Genomic DNA, 20,390 nt, shown 5'->3' with positions numbered 1-20,390 from the left:
TAGCACCAATAACAACTGTAACTCAATATAGTGTTTAGATGACATGAGACTTCACTGCAGTCTCTACGATGTAAACACTGCCTTGTCTGTGAAAAGGCAAAGTTTACATCGCTCCTCTAGAAGCTGCAAGCCTGGCAAGGCCGATGTTTAGAATCCTCAGGCTGTGTGTGAAGATGCTGTATGCTCTCCATAAAGATGTATTGTAAAAAGGCATTTCTCTGAAGAGATGCTGATTGGCACAGTGTGGAGATATCTATATATATGTGCTCAGTAGACCCTGAATGCTTGTCTACAGAATATTGGTTAAGATATTCAGTAATGATAATCTCAGACAGGGATGGACTGGCGGCCTTAGAAAGAATGTCATGGAATGGGATTAAAGGTAAGTGAAACTCTTTTATTTTAGTTAGAAAGGGGGGCATGAATCTAAATAGCCAGGAGTACCTCGAACATTCAAAGCATATATTTGTCTTTCTAATTTTCTAATTCTCCTTTAATGAAGCCCATGGAACAGCACAGTCAGGGGAGTGGGCCTTGACAGAGCCAGGAGTAGGCAGGGGAGTAACTAGTTAAAGGGGTGTGGTTATCTGGAAAAGGGGGTTGGACGATAGGGGTATATTAAGCAGCCATTTTAAGAGCAAGGGACATTTTAACAGAACTGACACTTACCTGGTAATTGTCCCTCCCACCATCCCTGTAGTATTGGAGTTCCCGTTTGGCCACAGCGGCGGGATCGGGCTTTGGTAATTGGAAGGTAGGAGGAGTATCAAGTGGTTAGGCTAAAAGTAGGCTGGATTAGACCGGAGTGTTAAGTGGTTTGTGGGTTCGAGCTCATCGGTGGCTCCGAACCAGGTGGTGTAGGGGGGTCTCGGTACACCCCTACAGTTAATAAAGTTATGGATATGGGGCCTCTTTGGTAGGCCATGTGTTATGTGTTATTTGTTATTTATAATGTTATGTATTGTTATTGGTCGGGGTCATTGCAAGGGGTAATTTATGTACGGTGGGGGATGGTGGGTAAATTGACATTATGTGGCAATGACCCCAATTTGTTACCTTGTTTATAATAATAAATAAAGCTGTGGACTTTTATATTTCCAACAGAAATATGGTGTCTGTAAGTTATTGGAGTGTTGGGGTAAATATCGCACCTGCCGAATAACGACTGTGCGCATGTCATGCTTGTTGCTATTCCCACAACTTTCACGCAAACACATATTTGTTATTATGGGGATAAGTAAATCTGTATTAAAAATTAATGGAATGAAAGTACTGCTATAATGTCTGATACAGGTGCATTGTTGTATAGATTAAGACTTGATAAGATTACTATTATAGAATAAAACAATAAAGAGCAGATTGAAGAACTGAGATGTTGAGATCGACATAAAGAGATTGCTATTAAAATTTGTCCTGCTAAAAGACTAAATGATGAGAACATATAGAAAAAGAGATGTAGGTCCACAATTAGAAACCTGATGAATGTAGGGTTTGTATGAAGACCTAGCAAATTCTCAGTAGGATATTGCACTCACCTGCCCTCCTCTCCTTCCAGCATCTTCCTGTAGGTGGCAATCTCAATATCCAGTGCCAGTTTCACATTCATCAGCTCCTGGTATTCTCGCAGTTGGCGAGCCATGTCCTGCTTGGCCTTTTGTAGAGCACCTTCCAACTCAGAAAGCTTGTTCTTGGCATCTCTGACAGCAGATTCTCCACGTTCCTCAGCTTCATTTATTGCAGATTCAAGTGCTGAGCGCTGAAATGTTTTTATAGATTTTATAATAAATTACTTGTAGTTACACTTCTGTTTTTGAGAGTAACTGTTTCAAAGTGAATACAGTTGGGAAACGTTAACAATAGCACCTGAAGTGCTGATTTTGCTGAATCTAAATTTATTTGATTTTATCTCTTCAATTACCTGGTGGATTGACTTGATGTAAAACATGTTTTACCTGTGCTTTCACATTGTCGATTTCTCCTCTTAGTCTCTGAATTGCTCGGTTCAGCTCACAGATCTCATCTCTGCTGCTCTGCAGATTGTTCCCATTTCTTCCTGCCGCTGTCTGAAGCTCCTCAAACTACCAAAGGTTGAAGGAAAACTTAGTATAGAAACATTTTTTATAGGTAATGATCTGCATGATTTGAATTGGATAGACTCACCCGTGACTGGTACATGGCCTCCGCCTCAGCTCTGCTTCTGTTAGCAATGTCCTCATATTGAGATCTGACCTCGGCAATGATTCCATCCAGGTCTAGATCCCGACTGTTATCCATAGACACAACTACTGAGGTGTCTGAGATCTGAGCCTGGAGCTGGGCTATTTCCTATAAGGATATAAGGTACAGACGAGACATGGTAAAAAAAAAAAGCCTCAATTTTCCCATGTATAATAACTTTGTTATTACCATAAAGCATTCTAATCATACATAGATATATTTGGGGTTGTTAATATACTTCGTACTTGTTTTGCATTCCTTTAAAAAAAAAAAAAAAGGCTGATGTCATGGATATTAAAAAGAGAAAAGTGAAACTATATTTACCGCATCATACAGAGTCCTCAAGAAATTGATCTCTTCAGTTAGGGAATCAGCCTTTCCTTGTAATTCCACTCTGTTCATAAAAGCTGCGTCTACATCCTGAAGAAGAGATGAATGCATAGTAACAGTAAAATTATAGATATATGTTTATATGTGTTATTCTTTTACATATAGATTAAATTTATGTATGATATCACTCACCCTCTTTATTCCAACAAACTCATTCTCTGCAGCAGTGCGTCTGTTCACTTCTTCTTCATATCTAGAACGTTAAACATTAATAACAAGCATACAGAATTTTAAATATACAGGGTGCTATTTCTTAAGGAACTTTTAAGTTTACATTTTCTTCTTAATAATATTAAAGTGGACATGACTCTTAAATACATTTTAAGAGAGCACATGCAAAAATATAGACAAATGCTGTGTTGGAAATTGCAATATGTGCAAACAATGAAGAATATATATATATATATATATATATATATATATATATATATATATATATCTGGCAAGAAAATAATAAATGTCTTCATGATGTTGCAGTACGAGTGGATACATTTAATATATTTATTTATTCTATTCTATAGAATAAATAAATATATTAAATGTATCCACTCGTCTAATTTGTCTAAATAGCAGCATACCTTCTCCTTAGTTCTTCCACAGATTGCTCCATACTGTTCCTTTCTGAGTCCAGACGTTCTCTTTCACATCCCAGACTCTCCAGCTGTCTCCTGAGGTTACCAATAAAAGCCTCAAACAGTGGTTCTATCTGAAAGTGGGCACTTCTCTGTTCTTGTAATAAGGACCACTTTGTCTCCAGCATTTTATTCTGCTGTTCCAAAAATCTAACCTAGAAAAAACATAATGTTATACTTTTTGTTAGAAACCATATATATTTAGTACAAGGTGTCTAATAATATCTTAGAAAATGTGCAAACTGTATTACAAGTGACATAGAGGCATGCCTTATTTCAACATGTAATGAAAATAGTATTTTTTATTATTATTAATATTAGACTGCAATAGAAATTTTAGCAACCCATACAAGTCTCTAGACCAGAGATGGGCATCCTTTGGCTCTCTAGATGTTGTGGAAAACATCTCCCTTGATGACTTGCCAGCATTATGACTGTAAGAGCATTATAGGTAATGTAGTCCACAACATCTGGAATGCTGAAGGTTGCCTAACCCTGTTCTAGACATTATTTTTATCCCAAAACATTCAGAAGTTAGTAGCTCGTTCTTTAATAGCATATCTAGATAAAATAGTTTCTCTTCAATAACAATAGTTAACACTTATTGTAGATCTAGCTGTAATTACATTGCACATACTTAGATTGCATTATATAATATTTAATTCATAAAAAAAATATAAAAGTGCTGGTATTGGTAGACATTGGCTTCTGCAGCAAAAAATACTCCTGAAAGCACACTATTTTGAGGTAAACTGCAAAATAGTTTAATTTTGTTGTCTCATAACCTCTTGAAATTTAGACGTAAAAACACTGACTGATACTAGTTTGAACCATCAGCATAAATGGCTATAGAAGTGTAAAAGTAAGTAACATTTCCCCTTTTTATTCCCTCTGCATAAATGGTTTAAGAAGGAATAGCACATCTGCATACTACAAATTCAGTTATTTATTTAGTCCATGTGTTCATTAAAATTATCTCACCTTGTCAATGAAAGAAGCAAATTTGTCATTCAGTCCTCTAATCTGATTCTTCTCTTCAGTCCTCACTCGCTGAATGCTTGGGTCGATCTCCAGGTTGAGAGGAGCCAGAAGACCTTGGTTCACAGTAACGTTGTTGATACCTCCAGAGCAACCAGATCCCCCAAATCCATAACCAATACCTCCAATACTGAAACCAGATCCAGATCCATGTCCAGATCCGTGTCCAGTTTTCCCAGAATGGCAGCTTCCCATTGAGATCTTGTTTCCCCTGGAACTCATACTATTGGCACTTCTGCTGCTAAAGCAATGCAGTGTCTTATGACCATGAGCTGCTGATTTGGAGGAGTGAGATAATGTGTGGTAAGAGCTGCCATGTTTAGGAGAAGCCATTGAACAGGAGCTGAAGTGCTTGTGTCCAGAGGTACCAAGGATGGAGTGATGAGACATGATGTTACTTCTTGCAGACGAGATGTAAGGATGTAGAGATCACGTTAAGTATGCTCAGGCGATTCTCATCTTCTAGACAAAAACTCACTCTTTTTATACTTCAAATGGGTGTTGGCTTGCTCACCCAAAATAATGTTATTAGCTGCTATGATCATTGTTTGGGAATATTATTGCTGTCTGATTTCACAGAAATAAAACTTTAACACACCTATGTCATCAAAGTTAAAAACATTTATTGTTGGCTTCCTTTAGTTTAAAGGGACACTATAGTCACCAAAACAATTACAGCTTATTGAATTTGTTCTGGTGAATAGAATCATTACCTTCGAGCTTTTTGCTGTAAACACAGAGAAAATGCAGTGTTTACATTACAGCCTAGTGATAACTTCACTGGCCTCTCCTCAGATGTCTGTTACAGATCCTTCCTGGGTCATGGCTGCCTAAAATGCATCCAAACATGCAGTGTCTCCACCCTCTGCATGCCGACACTGAACTTTCCTCATAGAGGTTAATTGATTCAATTCATCTCTATGAGGAGATGCTGATTGGCCAGGGCTGTGTTTGAATCATGCTGGCTCTGCCCCTGATCTGCCTCTTTGTCAGTCTCAGCCATTCCTATGGGGAAGCATTGGGATTGGATCAGGCTACCACTTCTGCTGATGTCAGCAGGCAGTGGGCAGGTCTACAAAAATCATGAACAAAGCCTGCAGCTTCAGGCTTGAATACAAGTAAGATTTTACTATTTTAGGGAGGCATGAGGGGACCAGGATGGCTAGATGGTGGTTTTAACCCTATAGGGTCAGGAATACATGTTTGTGTTCTGGACCTTATAGAGCTCCTTTTACCTCTTAAGGACGTCGAACATTCTATGCCTTCCATTTTGGGAAGATCCTAAACACTGGAGGGGAGCTTAGAACGTCCTCACCATTCTTTGTACTTACCGGGTCCCTGACCTTCCCCCCGACGGCGGTCGCGATCCTAGCCTCTGTCTGGGAGCCCAGGCAGACCGTCTTGCCCGACCCGGCCTTCCTGGCCACACGGTCTTTGCAATCACATGGCCGGAATAGCCGACTTATGCAGTGACTGCAGGGGGATAAAAAGTTTATAAAGTTATTAAAAGTTAATAAAAAGTTTAATAAAGTAAATAAAGTACTCAGATCATATATATATATATATATATATATATATATATATATATATAATCTAAGTACTTTTATATACACATACACATACATCATTAATAAAAGTGTATTTTAATATATATATATATATATATATATATATAGTAATATATTAAAATTAAAATACACTTAGAATGACATTAATTTTACCTATATATAATTATAATTTTATATATATAAATTATAAAAATTAAAAGAAAAAAATAATAAAAAGAAATTTAAAGAAATTATATACCAGCTTTAATTTGTTTTAACTGTATTTTGATATTTATATACATATATATTAAATTCAAAATACATTTAGAATGATGCTATAAGTACATATATGTATCTATATCTATCTATCTATCTATCTATCTACATATGTATATAGATATATATATAAAAAAAATATATATATATATATATATATATATATATATATATACATACATATACATATATTTAAATTCTACAAATATATTTATATAATATTTTTACATAATCAAGTCATTTTATTAATTACAATCTGAGGTACCTGTCCGACCACCCAGGCAGAAAGTCCAGAGAATTTGACTCGCAAACCCTATATTTAACCCTGTGACTTTCAAGGACCCCATAAAAACTGTACATAGGGGGTACTGTGTTTAAAAACAGTAAAACATCACAACAATGACATTGTCAGTAAAAATTCAGTTGTTTGTGGTACTTTCACTGATGATATAATTGTTGTGATACATTTTACTAATTTAAAAAATGGTGTAGTCTCCCGAGTATAACAGTACCCTCCGTGTACAGGTTTTATGGTGTTTTCAAAAGTTACTGAGTCAAATATATGGTTTCCTTTTTTTCACATTGAAATTTGCCCAATTGCCTTTGAGACCGTATGGTAGATCAGGAATGAGGATTACCCCCATGATGGTATAGCATTTGCAAAAGTAGACAACCCAGGGTATTGCAAATGGGGTATGTTCAGTCTTTTTTAGTAGTCACTTAGTCACAAACACTGGCAAAAATAGCATTAAATTTAGTTTTTTGCATTTTTCACACACAATCAAATATGAACGCTATGTTTGGCCAGTGTTTGTAACCAAGTGGCTATTAGAAAAGACTGGACTTACCCCATTTGTAATAGCTTGGGTTATCTACTTTTGCAAATGGTAGGCCATCATAAGGGTAAATTTTCATTCCTGGGCTACCATTTGGTCTCAAAGACAACATTACCTGTCTGCCAAATTTCTATGTGTATAGACTGAAAAATGTACTTTGCTGTATTTGACCCTGTAACTTTCCAAAACCCCATAAAACCTGTACATGGGGAGTACTGTTTTACCCATGAGACATCGCTGAATACAAATATGTGTACCTTATTGCAGTAACAGTTAACAGTATTGTGACATTCACAGTTAACCCCTTCAGGACGGAGTCAATAGTACACGTTCTGATCAAAACAAAACGTAAACAAAAACTGGAATTTGCGCTATATGTCTGTTCACCCGTAGTTCACCTCTTTCATATTAAATGCACTGACACTTATTACCGTATATACTCGAGTATAAGCCGAGTTTTTCAGCCCATTTTTTGGGCTGAAAAACCCCAACTCGGCTTATACTCGAGTCAATAGTCTGTATTATGGCAATTTGCATTGCCATAATACAGACTGGGGGGAGAGGGGTGCTGGCAGAGCTGTACTTACCTTTCCTGCAGCTCCTGTCAGCTCTCTCCTCCTCCGCGCCGTCCGTTCAGCACCTCGGTCAGCTCCCAGTGTAAATCTCGCGAGAGCCGCGGCTCTCGCGAGACTTACACTGTGAGCTGACAGAAGAGCAGAACGGACGGCGCAGAGGAGGAGAGAGCTGACAGGAGCTGCAGAACAGGTAAGTTACAGCTCTGCCAGCCCCCCTCTCCCCCCCACTGAACTGCCACTGGACCACCAGGAAAGGAGAGCCCCCCTCCCTGCCATATATCAAGCAGGGAGGGGGGACGAAAAAATAAATAAATAAATAAAATAAGAAATAAAATAATAAAAAAAAATTAATAATAAAAAAAAAGGGGTATAAGGACCACTATGGGAGGGGGGGGGTATAAGGACCACTATGGGAGGGAGGGGGGTATAAGGACCGCTATGGGAGGGAGGGGGGGTATAAGGACCACTATGGGAGGGAGGGGGGGTAAGGACCACTATGGGAGGGAGGGGGGGGGATAAGGACCACTATGGGAGGGAGGGGGGTATAAGGACCACTATGGGAGGGAGGGGGGGGATAAGGACCACTATGGGAGGGAGGGGGGGGATAAGGACCACTATGGGAGGGAGGGGGGGATAAGGACCACTATTGGAGGGAGGGGGATATAAGGACCACTATGGGAGGGAGGGGGGGTATAAGGACCACTATGGGAGGGGGTGGGATAAGGACCACTATGGGAGGGAGGGGGGGTATAAGGACCATTATGGGAGGGAGGGGGGGGGTATATGGACCACTATGGGAGGGAGAAGGGGGATAAGGACCACTATGAGAGGGAGGGGGTGGGATAAGGACCACTATGGGAGGGGAGGGGGAAGTAAGGACCACTAGGGGAGGGGAGGGTAAGGACCACTAGGGGAGGGGTGAGTCAGGACCACTGGGGGGGGGGAGTGAAGGAACACGGGGGTGGGGAGGTAAGGACCACTGAGGGAGGAAGAGGGGAAGTCAGGACATATGGGGGGGGGGGAGGGGGCGGCAAAATCTTTGTTTGCCTACGGCGGCAAATATCCTTGCACCGGCCCTGCACACACTGCATTCACACACTGCATTCATGCACACACACACTGCATTCATGCACACACACACTGCACTCATACACACACTGCATTCATACACACACGCTGCACTCATACACACACACATACGCACACACTGCATTCATTATACACACACTGTAAATAAATATTCAATTAATATATTTTTTTTAGGATCTAATTTTATTTAGAAATTTACCAGTAGCTGCTGCATTTCCCACCCTAGTCTTATACTCGAGTCAATAAGTTTTCCCAGTTTTTTGGGATAAAATTAGGGGCCTCGGCTTATATTCGGGTCGGCTTATACTCGAGTATATACGGTATATATCATTTTGTTCAGGAGAAACAGGGCTTTCATTTTATATCAAATATTTATATATGAAACATAATTTATTATGAATAAAATTTAAAAAACTGTGAGAAATGTAAAAAAAAATTAAAATTTGTAGTTCCGCCTCACATTTTAGCTGTAAATGTCATAATACTGTACAGTTTTACTGCAACAAAATGCACATATTTGTAATTAGCGATGTCTCATGAGTACAACAGTACCCCCCATTAACAGGTTTTATGGTGTTTTGGAAAGTTACAGGGTCAAATATAGAACGTTCCATTTTCAAATTGAAATTTGCCAGATTAGTAATGTTACCTTTGAGACAGTGTGGTAGCCCAGGAATGAGAATTACCCCCATAATGGCATACCATTTGAAAAAGTAGACAACCCAAGGTATTGAACGTGGGGTATGTTTAGTCTTTTTTAGTAGCCACTTAGTCACAAACACTGGCCAAATTTAGCGTTCATATTTGTTTTTGTGTGAAAAAAGCAAAAAAACTAATTTTTGGCCAGTGTTTGTGACTAAGTGGCTACTAAAAATTACTGGGCATACCCCATTTGCAATACCTTGGGTTGTCTACTTTTGCAAATGGTATGCCATCATGGGGGTAATTCTTATTCCTGGGCTACCATACGATCTCAAAGGCAACATAAGTAATCTGGCAAATTTCAATGTCAAAAAAATGAAATGCAAGCCTTATATGTGACTCTCTAACTTTCCAAAACACCATAAAACCTGTACATGGGGGGTACTGTTATTCTCGGGAGACTTCACTAAACACAAATATTAGTGTTTTAAAACAGTAAAACATATTACAACAACAGTCCATGGATCAATGTTTATATTTTTATATAAAGAAAAAATACAATAATAAAACAAAATAGTAAATAAAAGTCCTTATAAATACTTCATATCCTGGTCAGGCCGTATAGCGGCAGTCAAAATGATAATTCTCCCTAAATTATTATATCTATTCATATATATTCATATATATTCAGTCCCTGAGTATTTATAAGGACTTTTATTTACTATTTTGTTTTATTATTGTATTTTTATATGGTACGATCAGCCAGTGTTCCATCTGCAACATTGATCCATTCTGTCACCTTGGTCCACTTGTTAGTGGAGATATGCTTGCTGATTGCGACCTGAATGTAAGTGCAATCAGTGCAATAAATTTATGACTTTTTAAACAGTACTATTCTATGTATATTTCTCTTTTTCATCCATTTTGAGGATCTCATATCCGAAGAGAATTGACATTTTACAGTAGGTTTCTAGTATGGTTTCTAGTATGGTGTGGAAGTGTGGCAAGGATGTGTCTGGGTTTTGGATCTTCATTAGTATGTCGTCTGCGAATAGTGTGAGTTTATGTTTGTTACTTTGTGTTTTGACACCCGTAATTGATGGTTGTTGTCTAATGAGGGTTGTAAGAGGTTCTAGAGCTAATACGTATAAAAGGGGCGAGAGGGGGCATCCCTGCCTGGTTCCATTCGTGATTTTGAATGGGTCTGAGAGGAATCCTGCATTGGTTATTCTGGCAGTGGGGTTACTATAGAGTGCTTGCAGGACGTTCATGAATGCTGTTGGGAACCCAAATTTCCTTAGTGTCGCCTTAAGAAAGTTCCAGTTTAGCCGATCAAAGGCTTTGTCTGCGTCTAGTGATATGAATAAGCATCCCGCTTTTTGTTTTTGTAGGCTATATATGAGATCTAAAACTTTCCTGGTGCCATCTGTGCCTTGTCTGCCTTTTACAAAGCCGACTTGGTCTTCATGCACCAGTTTGGGGAGTATTGTGGCTAATCTGTTGGAGTAGATTTTTGCTAATAATTTGACATCAATATTAAGAAGCGAAATTGGGCGTAGGTTTTGTCCTTTATCTGGTATTTTCCCTGGTTTGGGCAGTGTGGCCACATGAGCTGCGAGCATCTCCTGTGGCATTGTTCTTGTGCTAATTATGTGCTGAAACGTTTGTTGTATGTGCGGAATGAGTGTAGGTGCAAATGTTTTATAAAAGTAGTTCGTTAGACCCATGGCCGGTGCAAGGATTTTTGCCACCCTAGGCAAAAGTAAAGATTGCCGGCCCCCGTGACATCACAATGCCCCAACCATATGACCTGCCATGTTAACTAACGCTAGTGCTGCAGTGCCGCCGTGTTTACATTAACAGGCCTGCAGGGACAGGCTATAGACACCCGAGCCACTACATTAAGCTGCAGTGGTTCTGGGGACTATAGTGTTTCTTTAATGTGAGGTAAATTATAGATTAGTGCCACGAATAATATACTAGATTGCCTACTTACAACCAGATGAGGATGATGATGGGCTCTAGCTGCAGTCTGGCTCCACTGGTCTGGTGTAGAACAGGATCTCTGGAGGCTGTTTGTAACTGTGGTCACAAAAATCAATGTTCTGGGAAGCAGCTCCATTTTTTTGGGGCCCTTTACACAGCTCAAGGTCTGGGTCCCAGGGTCCACCTTCATGTTCCACCAATGAGTTTGTTCACAGGGGGTGTGTAGGGGATGTCCTGATTTGTGTGTAAGGAATGCATTGTGTGAATCTGTGTTTGTATGTGTAAGGGCTGCAAGGTGTGTTTCTGTGTATGTAAGGGATGAAGTGTGTGAGTCTGTAAGGGGTGCTTTGAGTGTGTGTAAGGGGTGCATTGAGTGTGTGTAAGGAATGCATCGTGTGTGTAATGCATCGTGTGTTTTTCTGTGTGCAAGGGGTGCATTGTCTTTGTGTGTAAGGGGTGCATTGTGTGTGATTGTGTGTGTGTGATGGATCTCAATCTCTCCCCCATCCCTTGACACTCTCTTCTCCCCCCCTCCCTTGTTACTCTCATCCCCCCTCCCTCCCCTGTCACACCCCCCTCCCTCCCCTGTCACTCCCCCTCCCTGTCAATTTCTCTCTCCCCATCAATTCCCCTCCCTGTCAATGTCTTCCCCTCCTCCCTGTCAGTTTCTTTCTCCCCATCAATTCCCCTCCCTGTCAATGTCTTCCCCTCCTCCCTGTCAGTTTCTTTCTCCCCCCCTGTCAGTTTCTTTCTCTCCCCCTGTCAGTTTCTTTCTACCCCCTCCCCCTGTCAGTTTCTTTCTCCCCCTCCCCCTGTCAGTTTCTTTCTCCCCCTCCCTGTTTCTTTCTTTACCCTCCCTCCCTGTTTCTTTCTTCCCCCTTCCTCCCTCCCTGTTTCTTTCTTCCCCCTCCCTCCCTCCCTCTTTCTTTCTTTCCCCCTCCCTCCCTCCCTGTTTCTTTCTTCCCCCTCCCTCCCTGTTTCTTTCTTCCCCCTCCCTCCCTCCCTGTTTCTTTCTCCCCCCCGCCCCTATCTCTGTTGTAGCGTGGCCAAGCTCTGTATGGTCCGCAGGTACAGGGAGCTTTTGTTTCCTGTACCCGGCCGGACTAACAGGAAGATGCTCCCTGTACCCGCGGACCATACAGGGCTCGGTCACGCTACAGTGAGGGAGTGACAGGAGGGAGCGCTGAGAGATTCCCTCCTGTCAGCCCCTCTCCTCATGCTGCGCCTGGGCGGTGCGCCCTCATGGACGCACCAGCCCGGGCAAAGCTGCAGCCGCCTGAGGCTCTCTGCAGAGCACTCTGGCGGCTGCAGCATGTGGGGGGCCGGCGCTCCTGGTGGCGCCCCTTCCCAAGGGGCGCCCTAGGCAGCTGCCTAGTCCGCCTAACAGGTAGCGCCGGCCCTCGTTAGACCATCCGGTCCCGGGGATTTTCCTGTGGGCAATCGGGAGATGGCATCTTTTAATTCTTCTGTCGTGATTTGTTCAGACAGTGCATCTTTTTGTTCATTTGTTAGGGTCGGTAGTGGTATCTGCTGCAGATACCCCTCAATTTCTGATGTGTTGGGTTGATATAGAGTTTTTTCTTCTTTTAGATTATATAGGGCGCTATAAAAGGTCACTAGTTCCTTATTCATATCTTGTGGGTTCCAGAGTTTCTGGTTATCTTTGGAGAGGATATATGGGATTTTAGCATTAGATTGCTTTTTACGTAGCATGTTGGCCAATAGTTTGCTAGCCTTGTTCCCTTGCGCATAATGGGTCATCTTAAATTTTTGTAGGGTGTATGCTGTTTTTTGGAATTGCTGTTAATTGATTTTGGTGGTTATGGTTTGGATTTTCTTCAAGAGGTCATGTTGTCTTGTTTGGTAATAGGTTTGGGTGGTGTCTCTCAGCTCCATGAGTAGTTTCATAAGTGCCCCTCGCTTTTGCTTATTGAGATATGATGCTCTGCGGATCAGTAGTCCCCGTAAGACCGGTTTGTGTGCTTGCCAGAAGGTCGGGGCTGTGATTTGGGGGTTAGTGTTGGTGGTGAAGTAATGTTTGAGTTCCTGGTCTAGTGTGGAGGTGAATTCCTGATCATAAAGAAGTGAGTTGTTCAGCCTCCATGACCCTCTGCCCTTATACGAGAACATGTCAGTGAGTGTCAGTATCACTGGGGCATGGTCAGACCATGTTATATCACCATGTGTGCATAGGTGCGTTTGTGGTAGCCCTGTGCTGGTTATGAAAAAGTAATCCATCCTGGAATGGGTTTTGTGCACATGAGAGTAGTAGGTGTAATCCTTATCTCTGGGGTGCAACGTGCGCCACACGTCATATAAGTTATATTGGGTTAGAAGTTTATTTAGTAAGGTGCAGGCAAGTGTGAGGGATCTTGATCTAGGTTTTGCTGTATTTAGCGTTGTGTCCATTTCGGGGTCTAGGATATGATTCAGGTCTCCGCAGTATATTAATGTGCCTTGTTGTATATTGCTCGCCTTGGTCAGCAGGCTTTGCAGGAATTGTCTCTGGTTGTCGTTTGGTGCATAAATGTTTACTATGGTGTATGTGACATTGTTGAGATTGCATATTAGTATGAGATATCGCCCATTACTGTCCGTGATTATTTTAATTGGTTCAAATGCTACTGATTTGTGCACTAGGATGCTGACTCCCCTGGATTTGTGACCATATGTGGAGTGGTATTGGTGTGGAAATTGTTTAAGGCCTAGGGACGGCATTTTCGTTCTTTGGAAATTAGTCTTTTGGAGGCATATCACATCTACATCATGTTTTTTCAATTCTGTTAGCAGTAGTTGGTGTTTTTAGGGGGAGTTTAATCCCCGGACATTATGTGAGTATATTTTCATTAAGGGATTTGTCTGAAGTGGGTTTTGCGTTGGTCGTTGGGTGATGTAGTCTAAGGTCTGGCAGGATTTGGCTGTGGCATGCCTGTAGTAATGTGTATTGGTTAACGACTGGCGAGTAGATTTTTGAGCTCATATGCACGGTTGTAGGCATAGGTGCACTGTGTTTGTTCATGTGGCTTGCAACCAGGGTTGGGGATGGGTGGGGGGGTAAACATGAGTCTCTGTGAGAACTCAACTATATACAACATTGCCCTGAAGTGGGGCTTGGTACTCCTTGCTAGTACCTGGGGTGTGGTGAGCATGCGTGTTGTGCTCACCTGGGCTCCTTCATTGTTTAAACTATTTGAGGAACCCCGGGGTGTTCGCCAGACTAATATCCCCTGTTTTGTATTTGCATAGTGTGCCTCAGGCGGTAATGGTGCGTCCTACTGTGGGCTTTTGTGGGTTAGAGTTGCAGGTGCAGGAAGTCTGTGATGAAACTAAAGTAGGAGTGGGTATAAGGCATAATTCATACACTTGTACATCTGCATGAAACATTTATATACATTGACATAGTATAATAAGAATAGTCCTGGGTCCCCTGCTCATTGTATGCTGTCTAGTCATAGCTGCATCTATCCTGTGGAGCATCATCATTGTTGTGTGCCTGGAGTCATCAGAGTTTTTCTTTTTTTTTTTTTTTAAATACTGTCTTGTTGGTCTTTTCGACTCTTCAGCTTAGAGGTGCTAATTGCTCAATTTGACCTTATGATCGTCTCAGTGTTTGAATAATTTTCCCGCCCGGGCATGGTAGTGTTAATTGTTAGGTCATAACCCTCATTTTCTAGATGGTTAGTGTTATAATAATTTCCCCAGATAAGAGGGGGGTGTACTTATGCTAGTTGGGGTGTAAGCCTTCCGGGGTGTAGGTGTGCTTTGGCGTTCTATAAGTATGATTTCTAAAGTGTTTTAAGGGTTGTTTGGTAGATCACGTAAAACCATATTAACTAAACGGTGGGTAACATAACAGACAAAAACATTTTGCTATGTGAATACATTACCAGCAACCACTATTTTTTTTTTTATTTTTATTTTTTTAAATACTGTCTTGTTGGTCTTTTCGACTCTTCAGCTTAGAGGTGCTAATTTGTCAATTTGACCTTATGATTGTTAATTCTCGTCTCAGTGTTTGAATCATTTTCCCGCCCGGGCATGGTAGGGTTAATTGTTAGGTCATAACCCTCATTTTCTAGATAGTTAGTGTTATAATCATTTCCCCAGATAAGAGGGGGGTGTACTTATGCTAGTTGGGGTGTAAGCCTCGGCGTTCCGGGGTGTAGGTGTGCTTTGGCGTTCTATAAGTATGATTTGTAAAGTGTTTTAAGGGTTGTTTGGTAGATCATGTAAAACCATATTAACTAAACGGTGGGTAACATGACAGACAAAAACATTTTGCTATGTGAATACATTACCAGCCAGTACATGCTGAAGCTTATTAGTTGTGCAATGTGGCTGGTATGAGTTCATGGCTTTTATGCCTTTCGCCACTCTTGTTGCAGCGTGGCTGCTTCTCTTGGTGCCTTGCTCGGTTGAGGGAGATTCCATTCTCGGAGAAGCTTCTCTCCATCTTCCGGTGAGTGTAAAGCCTTAGTTGTGCCATCTTTCAAGATGAGAAGTTTAATGGGGGTCTCCCCACCTGTAGGCTATTTGGTGTTGCCTGAGAATGATGGTAATGGGTTGGAAAGCTTTTCTCCTTCTCAACATTGCTGCTGACAGATCAGGAAATATTTTTATATCGGCGTATTTGTTGGGGATGTTCTTATTGTTTCTGCTTTGCCTTAATATAAGTTCCTTTATGTGGTGGTAGTGGGCACACAGGATGACATCCCTGGGTATAGAATCCGATAGGTGTCGGGGTTTAGGTATCCTGTGGGCCCTATCCAAGAGCAGTATATCCGATGGTGTGTCTGGTAATAGTGTGTGAAAGAGATCATACAAGTAGGCCTGGAGATCTGCGGGAGCCACCGTTTCCGGTATGCCCCGCAGCCTTAAATTATTTCTCCTCGCTCTATCTTCGATATCCATAAGTTTGTTCTCCATCGTGTTTAGGGTCGATTGTAATGTGCTTACTTGGCACGCTAATTGGTTGTGTGCGCCTTGAGTCTCCTCCATTCTTTCTTCCACGCGGGAGGTTCTCACGCTCAGGTCTCCTATGTCTTTTTTTAAGCCTGACAGGCCTGCCTTCCAGCCAGCCATCATTTTGCTGGAGAATGCTTCCAGTTGTTCCAAAAGGAACTATTTAGTGACCGGTTCCTCCATTGTTGGATCTGCCGGTTCGGTGAGGGGGTTGCCATCGTGGGATTCCTCCCCACCATCTTGTTGGTGCAGCTGGGTTGTTTGTTTGGCCGATGCCGTATTTTGGCCAAGGAAATTATGTTTTTCAGCTTTGGTGGCTTGCCTTTTTTGTTTAGGTTGCGACATAATGGTTGTCTGTATGTCTGGGTCGTCTGTGTCGGGGTTTAATCAGATTTTTTCGGAGCCCATGTGCAGGAGCTAAGAATCGCAAGTCCATCTTGCTCCACTGGTAGCCACGCCCCCTGAACATTATGTTTTGAGGCTTACACAATTAATATATTGTGCTAATGCCCATTCATATTTATTACAACAGTAATGAATGATGTGATAATCTCTAGTATAGGGCTTTATTTAATATTTTTAAATTAGATAAACTGTTCAAATGATTGAATATTTTAGAAAAGCTATTCAAATGATTTAATATTTTTTGGTAAACTTTATTTAAAAAAAAGATTTAATAATCAAAATTACATCATATATAAAAAGTAAATAAATGTATGGAAACAAAATCTAAATATTTTTTTTAAAAAAATGAAATCATTTTAAAAGTTTATAAAAAATATACTGAATCTTTTAAAAAGCTTATCTAAACATATTACATCAAGGCCATGATGACGTGTGCAACACCACAATCTAGTATTTAATCGTATAGAATTTTTTATCTCCTCAGATAAATCTTTCTATGACACATAATGCAATAATGGGTTAATTCTTAAACAATTTACAATAAACACAATGTTATCAAGCATTATTGAATGAATACCATTTTATTGAAGAGAAACAGTACAGGTAGGTAATAAAGCTTATATTTACAACATATGAGTGAGGATTATCCTAAGAGAAGATGGGGAATTGAAATATTTTGAGTTTGCAAATGAGAATGATCTATGCATAGTGAATACCAAACAGATCAATATAGCAGATTGATAATATATAGTGCCAGTGATTTCACTACAATCTATACTTTCACTTTTGCTCTAATATATGTAGAGACATGCCTAGCTTCTACTTTAGCAGTGGTGTCCGTGGCCAGAGCTATGTTTGCTTTTGGAGAGGTGGCTAAAGCTCCTCCCACTGCTTGCACTGAATCCTCCCTTATGATCACTTGTACCACGGGACTTCCCTCCTGAGCTGGATTTTCCTCCAGTGCTAGAATGTAGCACAGCTGAAAGACATGAATGTAGAATGTTAAACATTTGCTGAAAAACATAAATGTAGAATGTTAAACATTTTCTAAGTATTTGTACTTGACTGGACTGAAATCTTCAACAAAAGAAGCAGCCATTTTAGGTCTGTAATAAATATGAAATATATAGAGAAATATACATAACGAGGGACAATTTGCAAATAAAAAATAATCATTCAATTAAAAAAACAGTTTAAAGAATCAGAGTTCTTAAAATAACTATTAAAATGTGTTTTATTATAGTCTGATTTACTTAAAATTTTACATTAAGATCTATTACACAAATAGAGTAAGCATATTACTAAGCACATTTGTATATGTATGTGTGAGTGACTGCATGTTTGTGTGTTACATGATAATCAGCAATTTTATAGCATGACAGGAGGCTTCATATTTGCTTAAGTCTCTCTTTACTAGAACTCCACAGCAGCACATTAACAGAGAGATAAACACCAAAGACAAAAACATAAGGTATCTATATAAGGCTCCTCCTAAGCCACCATTTCCTCTTTCTTTGCTTCTCTGCATCAGTACAGGTCAGAGTACCACTGCCTCCTGCTTCTAGTGGGTGGCTTTGGGATTTAGTGTGATTTATTTATGATTGTTATGAACTATGCTTGGTTGTGAGATTTATGTGCCTTTCTGGCTCTTTTATTTTCTTTGGGGAATGTTTCCTTTACAATACTGATAGTTTTTTTTTTTCATGTGTTTATTTATACAGATTACTGATAGTTTGCCATGTGTTTATTTATACAGATTACTGATAGTTTGCCATGTGTTTATTTATACAGATTACTGGTAGTTTGCCATGTGTTTTTATTTATACAGATTACTGGTAGTTTGCCATGTAGTTTTTATTTATACAGATTACTGGTAGTTTGCCATGTTTTTTTTATTTATACAGATTACTGGTAGTTTGCCATGTTTTTTTTATTTATACAGATTACTGGTAGTTTGCCAGGTGTTTAGTTATACAGATTACTGGTAGTTTGCCAGGTGTTTAGTTATACAGATTACTGGTAGTTTGCCAGGTGTTTAGTTATACAGATTACTGGTAGTTTGCCAGGTGTTTAGTTATACAGATTACTGGTAGTTTGCCAGGTGTTTAGTTATACAGATTACTGGTAGTTTGCCAGGTGTTTAGTTATACAGATTACTGGTAGTTTGCCAGGTGTTTAGTTATACAGATTACTGGTAGTTTGCCAGGTGTTTATTTCTTTGTGCCTGTTTTCTCCTTGGGAGTTTTGTTTTACCCCGTTGGCTTTATTGTTCTGTTTCCTCTGGCTTATTGGCCGTGGTGGTCGCCGAGAAGCGGTCTCCCGACCGCTCCCCGTGCCGACCGCCGGGACCGTGGAGAAAGACTCCTGCGGTCCCGCGTGTGTTGCCTTTGATTCCCGCCCACCGGCTTCGTCCGCCGAGCGGGAATCCCTGTTTTGTTCTTTACCCTGCCCGCGTCCCCACTCACTCGCTAACACTTGTCAGAGTGGGGACGGAGCAGGGATCTACTCATTTGCCGCGGGAGCCTCCGCTCCCGGTCACCCTCCCTGCGACCGCGTGGTCGGGCAGCGGGTGCGCGGCTCTCCACTGTTTGCCGCGCGCGTCACTGCCTTATTAATGGTACAGTGACTAGCTGGTCCGGTGTGTTTCCCCATCTCCTGGGTGGTTTGGGGGTGCGTATTTTTTGGTGACGGCTTTCTTTTCTGTCCATGTGAGGCAGCTCTGTGAGCCCTTGCATCATAAATTATGCCCATATATGAGGGTCGCAGATTCAATCCCCCTCACCTCTCCAAGTAACTAAGAATAGACTTTAGTTTTCGATTCTTTGCATGTGTGCTTGCCCTGCATGTTTTTCTATGGACATGGTTTTACGGTTTACTGGTTTTCCTGACTTCCACATGGCACTGCGTGCCTCCTGCAGGTGTCCCTGCCTGGTGTCCTTACCCACTTATTGAACTAGGACTGCTCTAATCAAGCCTCAGTTGCCTGATGGAGGTAGCACTGGCGTCCAAAGCCAGGGATTGTGGGTTCAGGCCCCATCTGGGTGGTTGAGCATGGCACTCGTATTTTGTGGCCTAATGGATTAGGCACAACCATATAAAAACTAAAGTGTTTCGCTATCTTGAAGAACCTTGCCTATAAGGACCCAGCTTCGTCTCTACCCTGCACCCTAATAGTCAAGATTCTACTACATGTCTAAAAGGATCTAGGTTTCCGCCTGCATTATACCTCTGGGTCGGTACCGCCCGTACCCTTATACTGGCCTGCCTTGTCTGTGCCTTTATAATTGGCCTGCTTTGTCTGTGCCTTTATAATTGGCCTGCTTTGTCTGTGCCCCTTGATTGGCCTGCTTTGTCTGTGCCCCTTGATTGGCCTGCTTTGTCTGTGCCCCATGATTGGCCTGCTTTGTCTGTGCCATACTATGCATGCTATTGGACTGGTGGCTCCATACCCTGGATAACGGTTTGTTGAGCCTGCATGCATTATTACTTGCCTCTGCCAACACTAGGGGTGCTGCCCCTTTTGCCTGCTAATGATACCTATTTTCTAGCTTCGGAGGTATCAAGTATCATAGACTCAGACTTTATGGACGCCTCTGCACAGGAGCAGAATTTGCAGGCTTTACTTAATGCGGCTGTGACCGCATTTGTTGAAATAGCCCTGGCTAGGGCCCTCCCTCAACCACATACGGACAGGGGTGTGTGTGGAACCCCTCAGTTGGCAGAAGACTCGGATGAGTCAGACTCTCAGGTGCAAGAGCAGGCAAGTGCGCAAACACGCTATTGAAAGGGTGAAGA

At 41.2% G+C, this 20,390-nt stretch overlaps 1 protein-coding gene across 1 annotated transcript; it reads right to left on the bottom strand.

Annotated features, from left to right (window-relative positions):
- Positions 1-1,531: 1,531 nt before the first annotated feature.
- On the bottom strand, positions 1,532-4,711 carry LOC134570457 (keratin, type II cytoskeletal cochleal-like). Its single transcript, XM_063428505.1, has 7 exons — positions 4,221-4,711; positions 3,186-3,394; positions 2,740-2,800; positions 2,542-2,637; positions 2,161-2,325; positions 1,953-2,078; positions 1,532-1,756 (listed from the first exon to the last, which is right to left on the bottom strand). Exons 1-7 carry the CDS (start codon positions 4,665-4,667, stop codon positions 1,532-1,534), a joined length of 1,329 nt encoding a protein of 442 aa, XP_063284575.1. The 5' UTR covers positions 4,668-4,711.
- Positions 4,712-20,390: the final 15,679 nt, after the last annotated feature.

This window comes from Pelobates fuscus, chromosome 1 (assembly GCF_036172605.1).
Source record: "Pelobates fuscus isolate aPelFus1 chromosome 1, aPelFus1.pri, whole genome shotgun sequence".
NCBI lineage: Eukaryota > Metazoa > Chordata > Amphibia > Anura > Pelobatidae > Pelobates > Pelobates fuscus.
The sequence above is the reverse complement of the archived record's forward strand: the minus strand, read 5'-3'. Positions and strand labels throughout refer to the sequence as shown.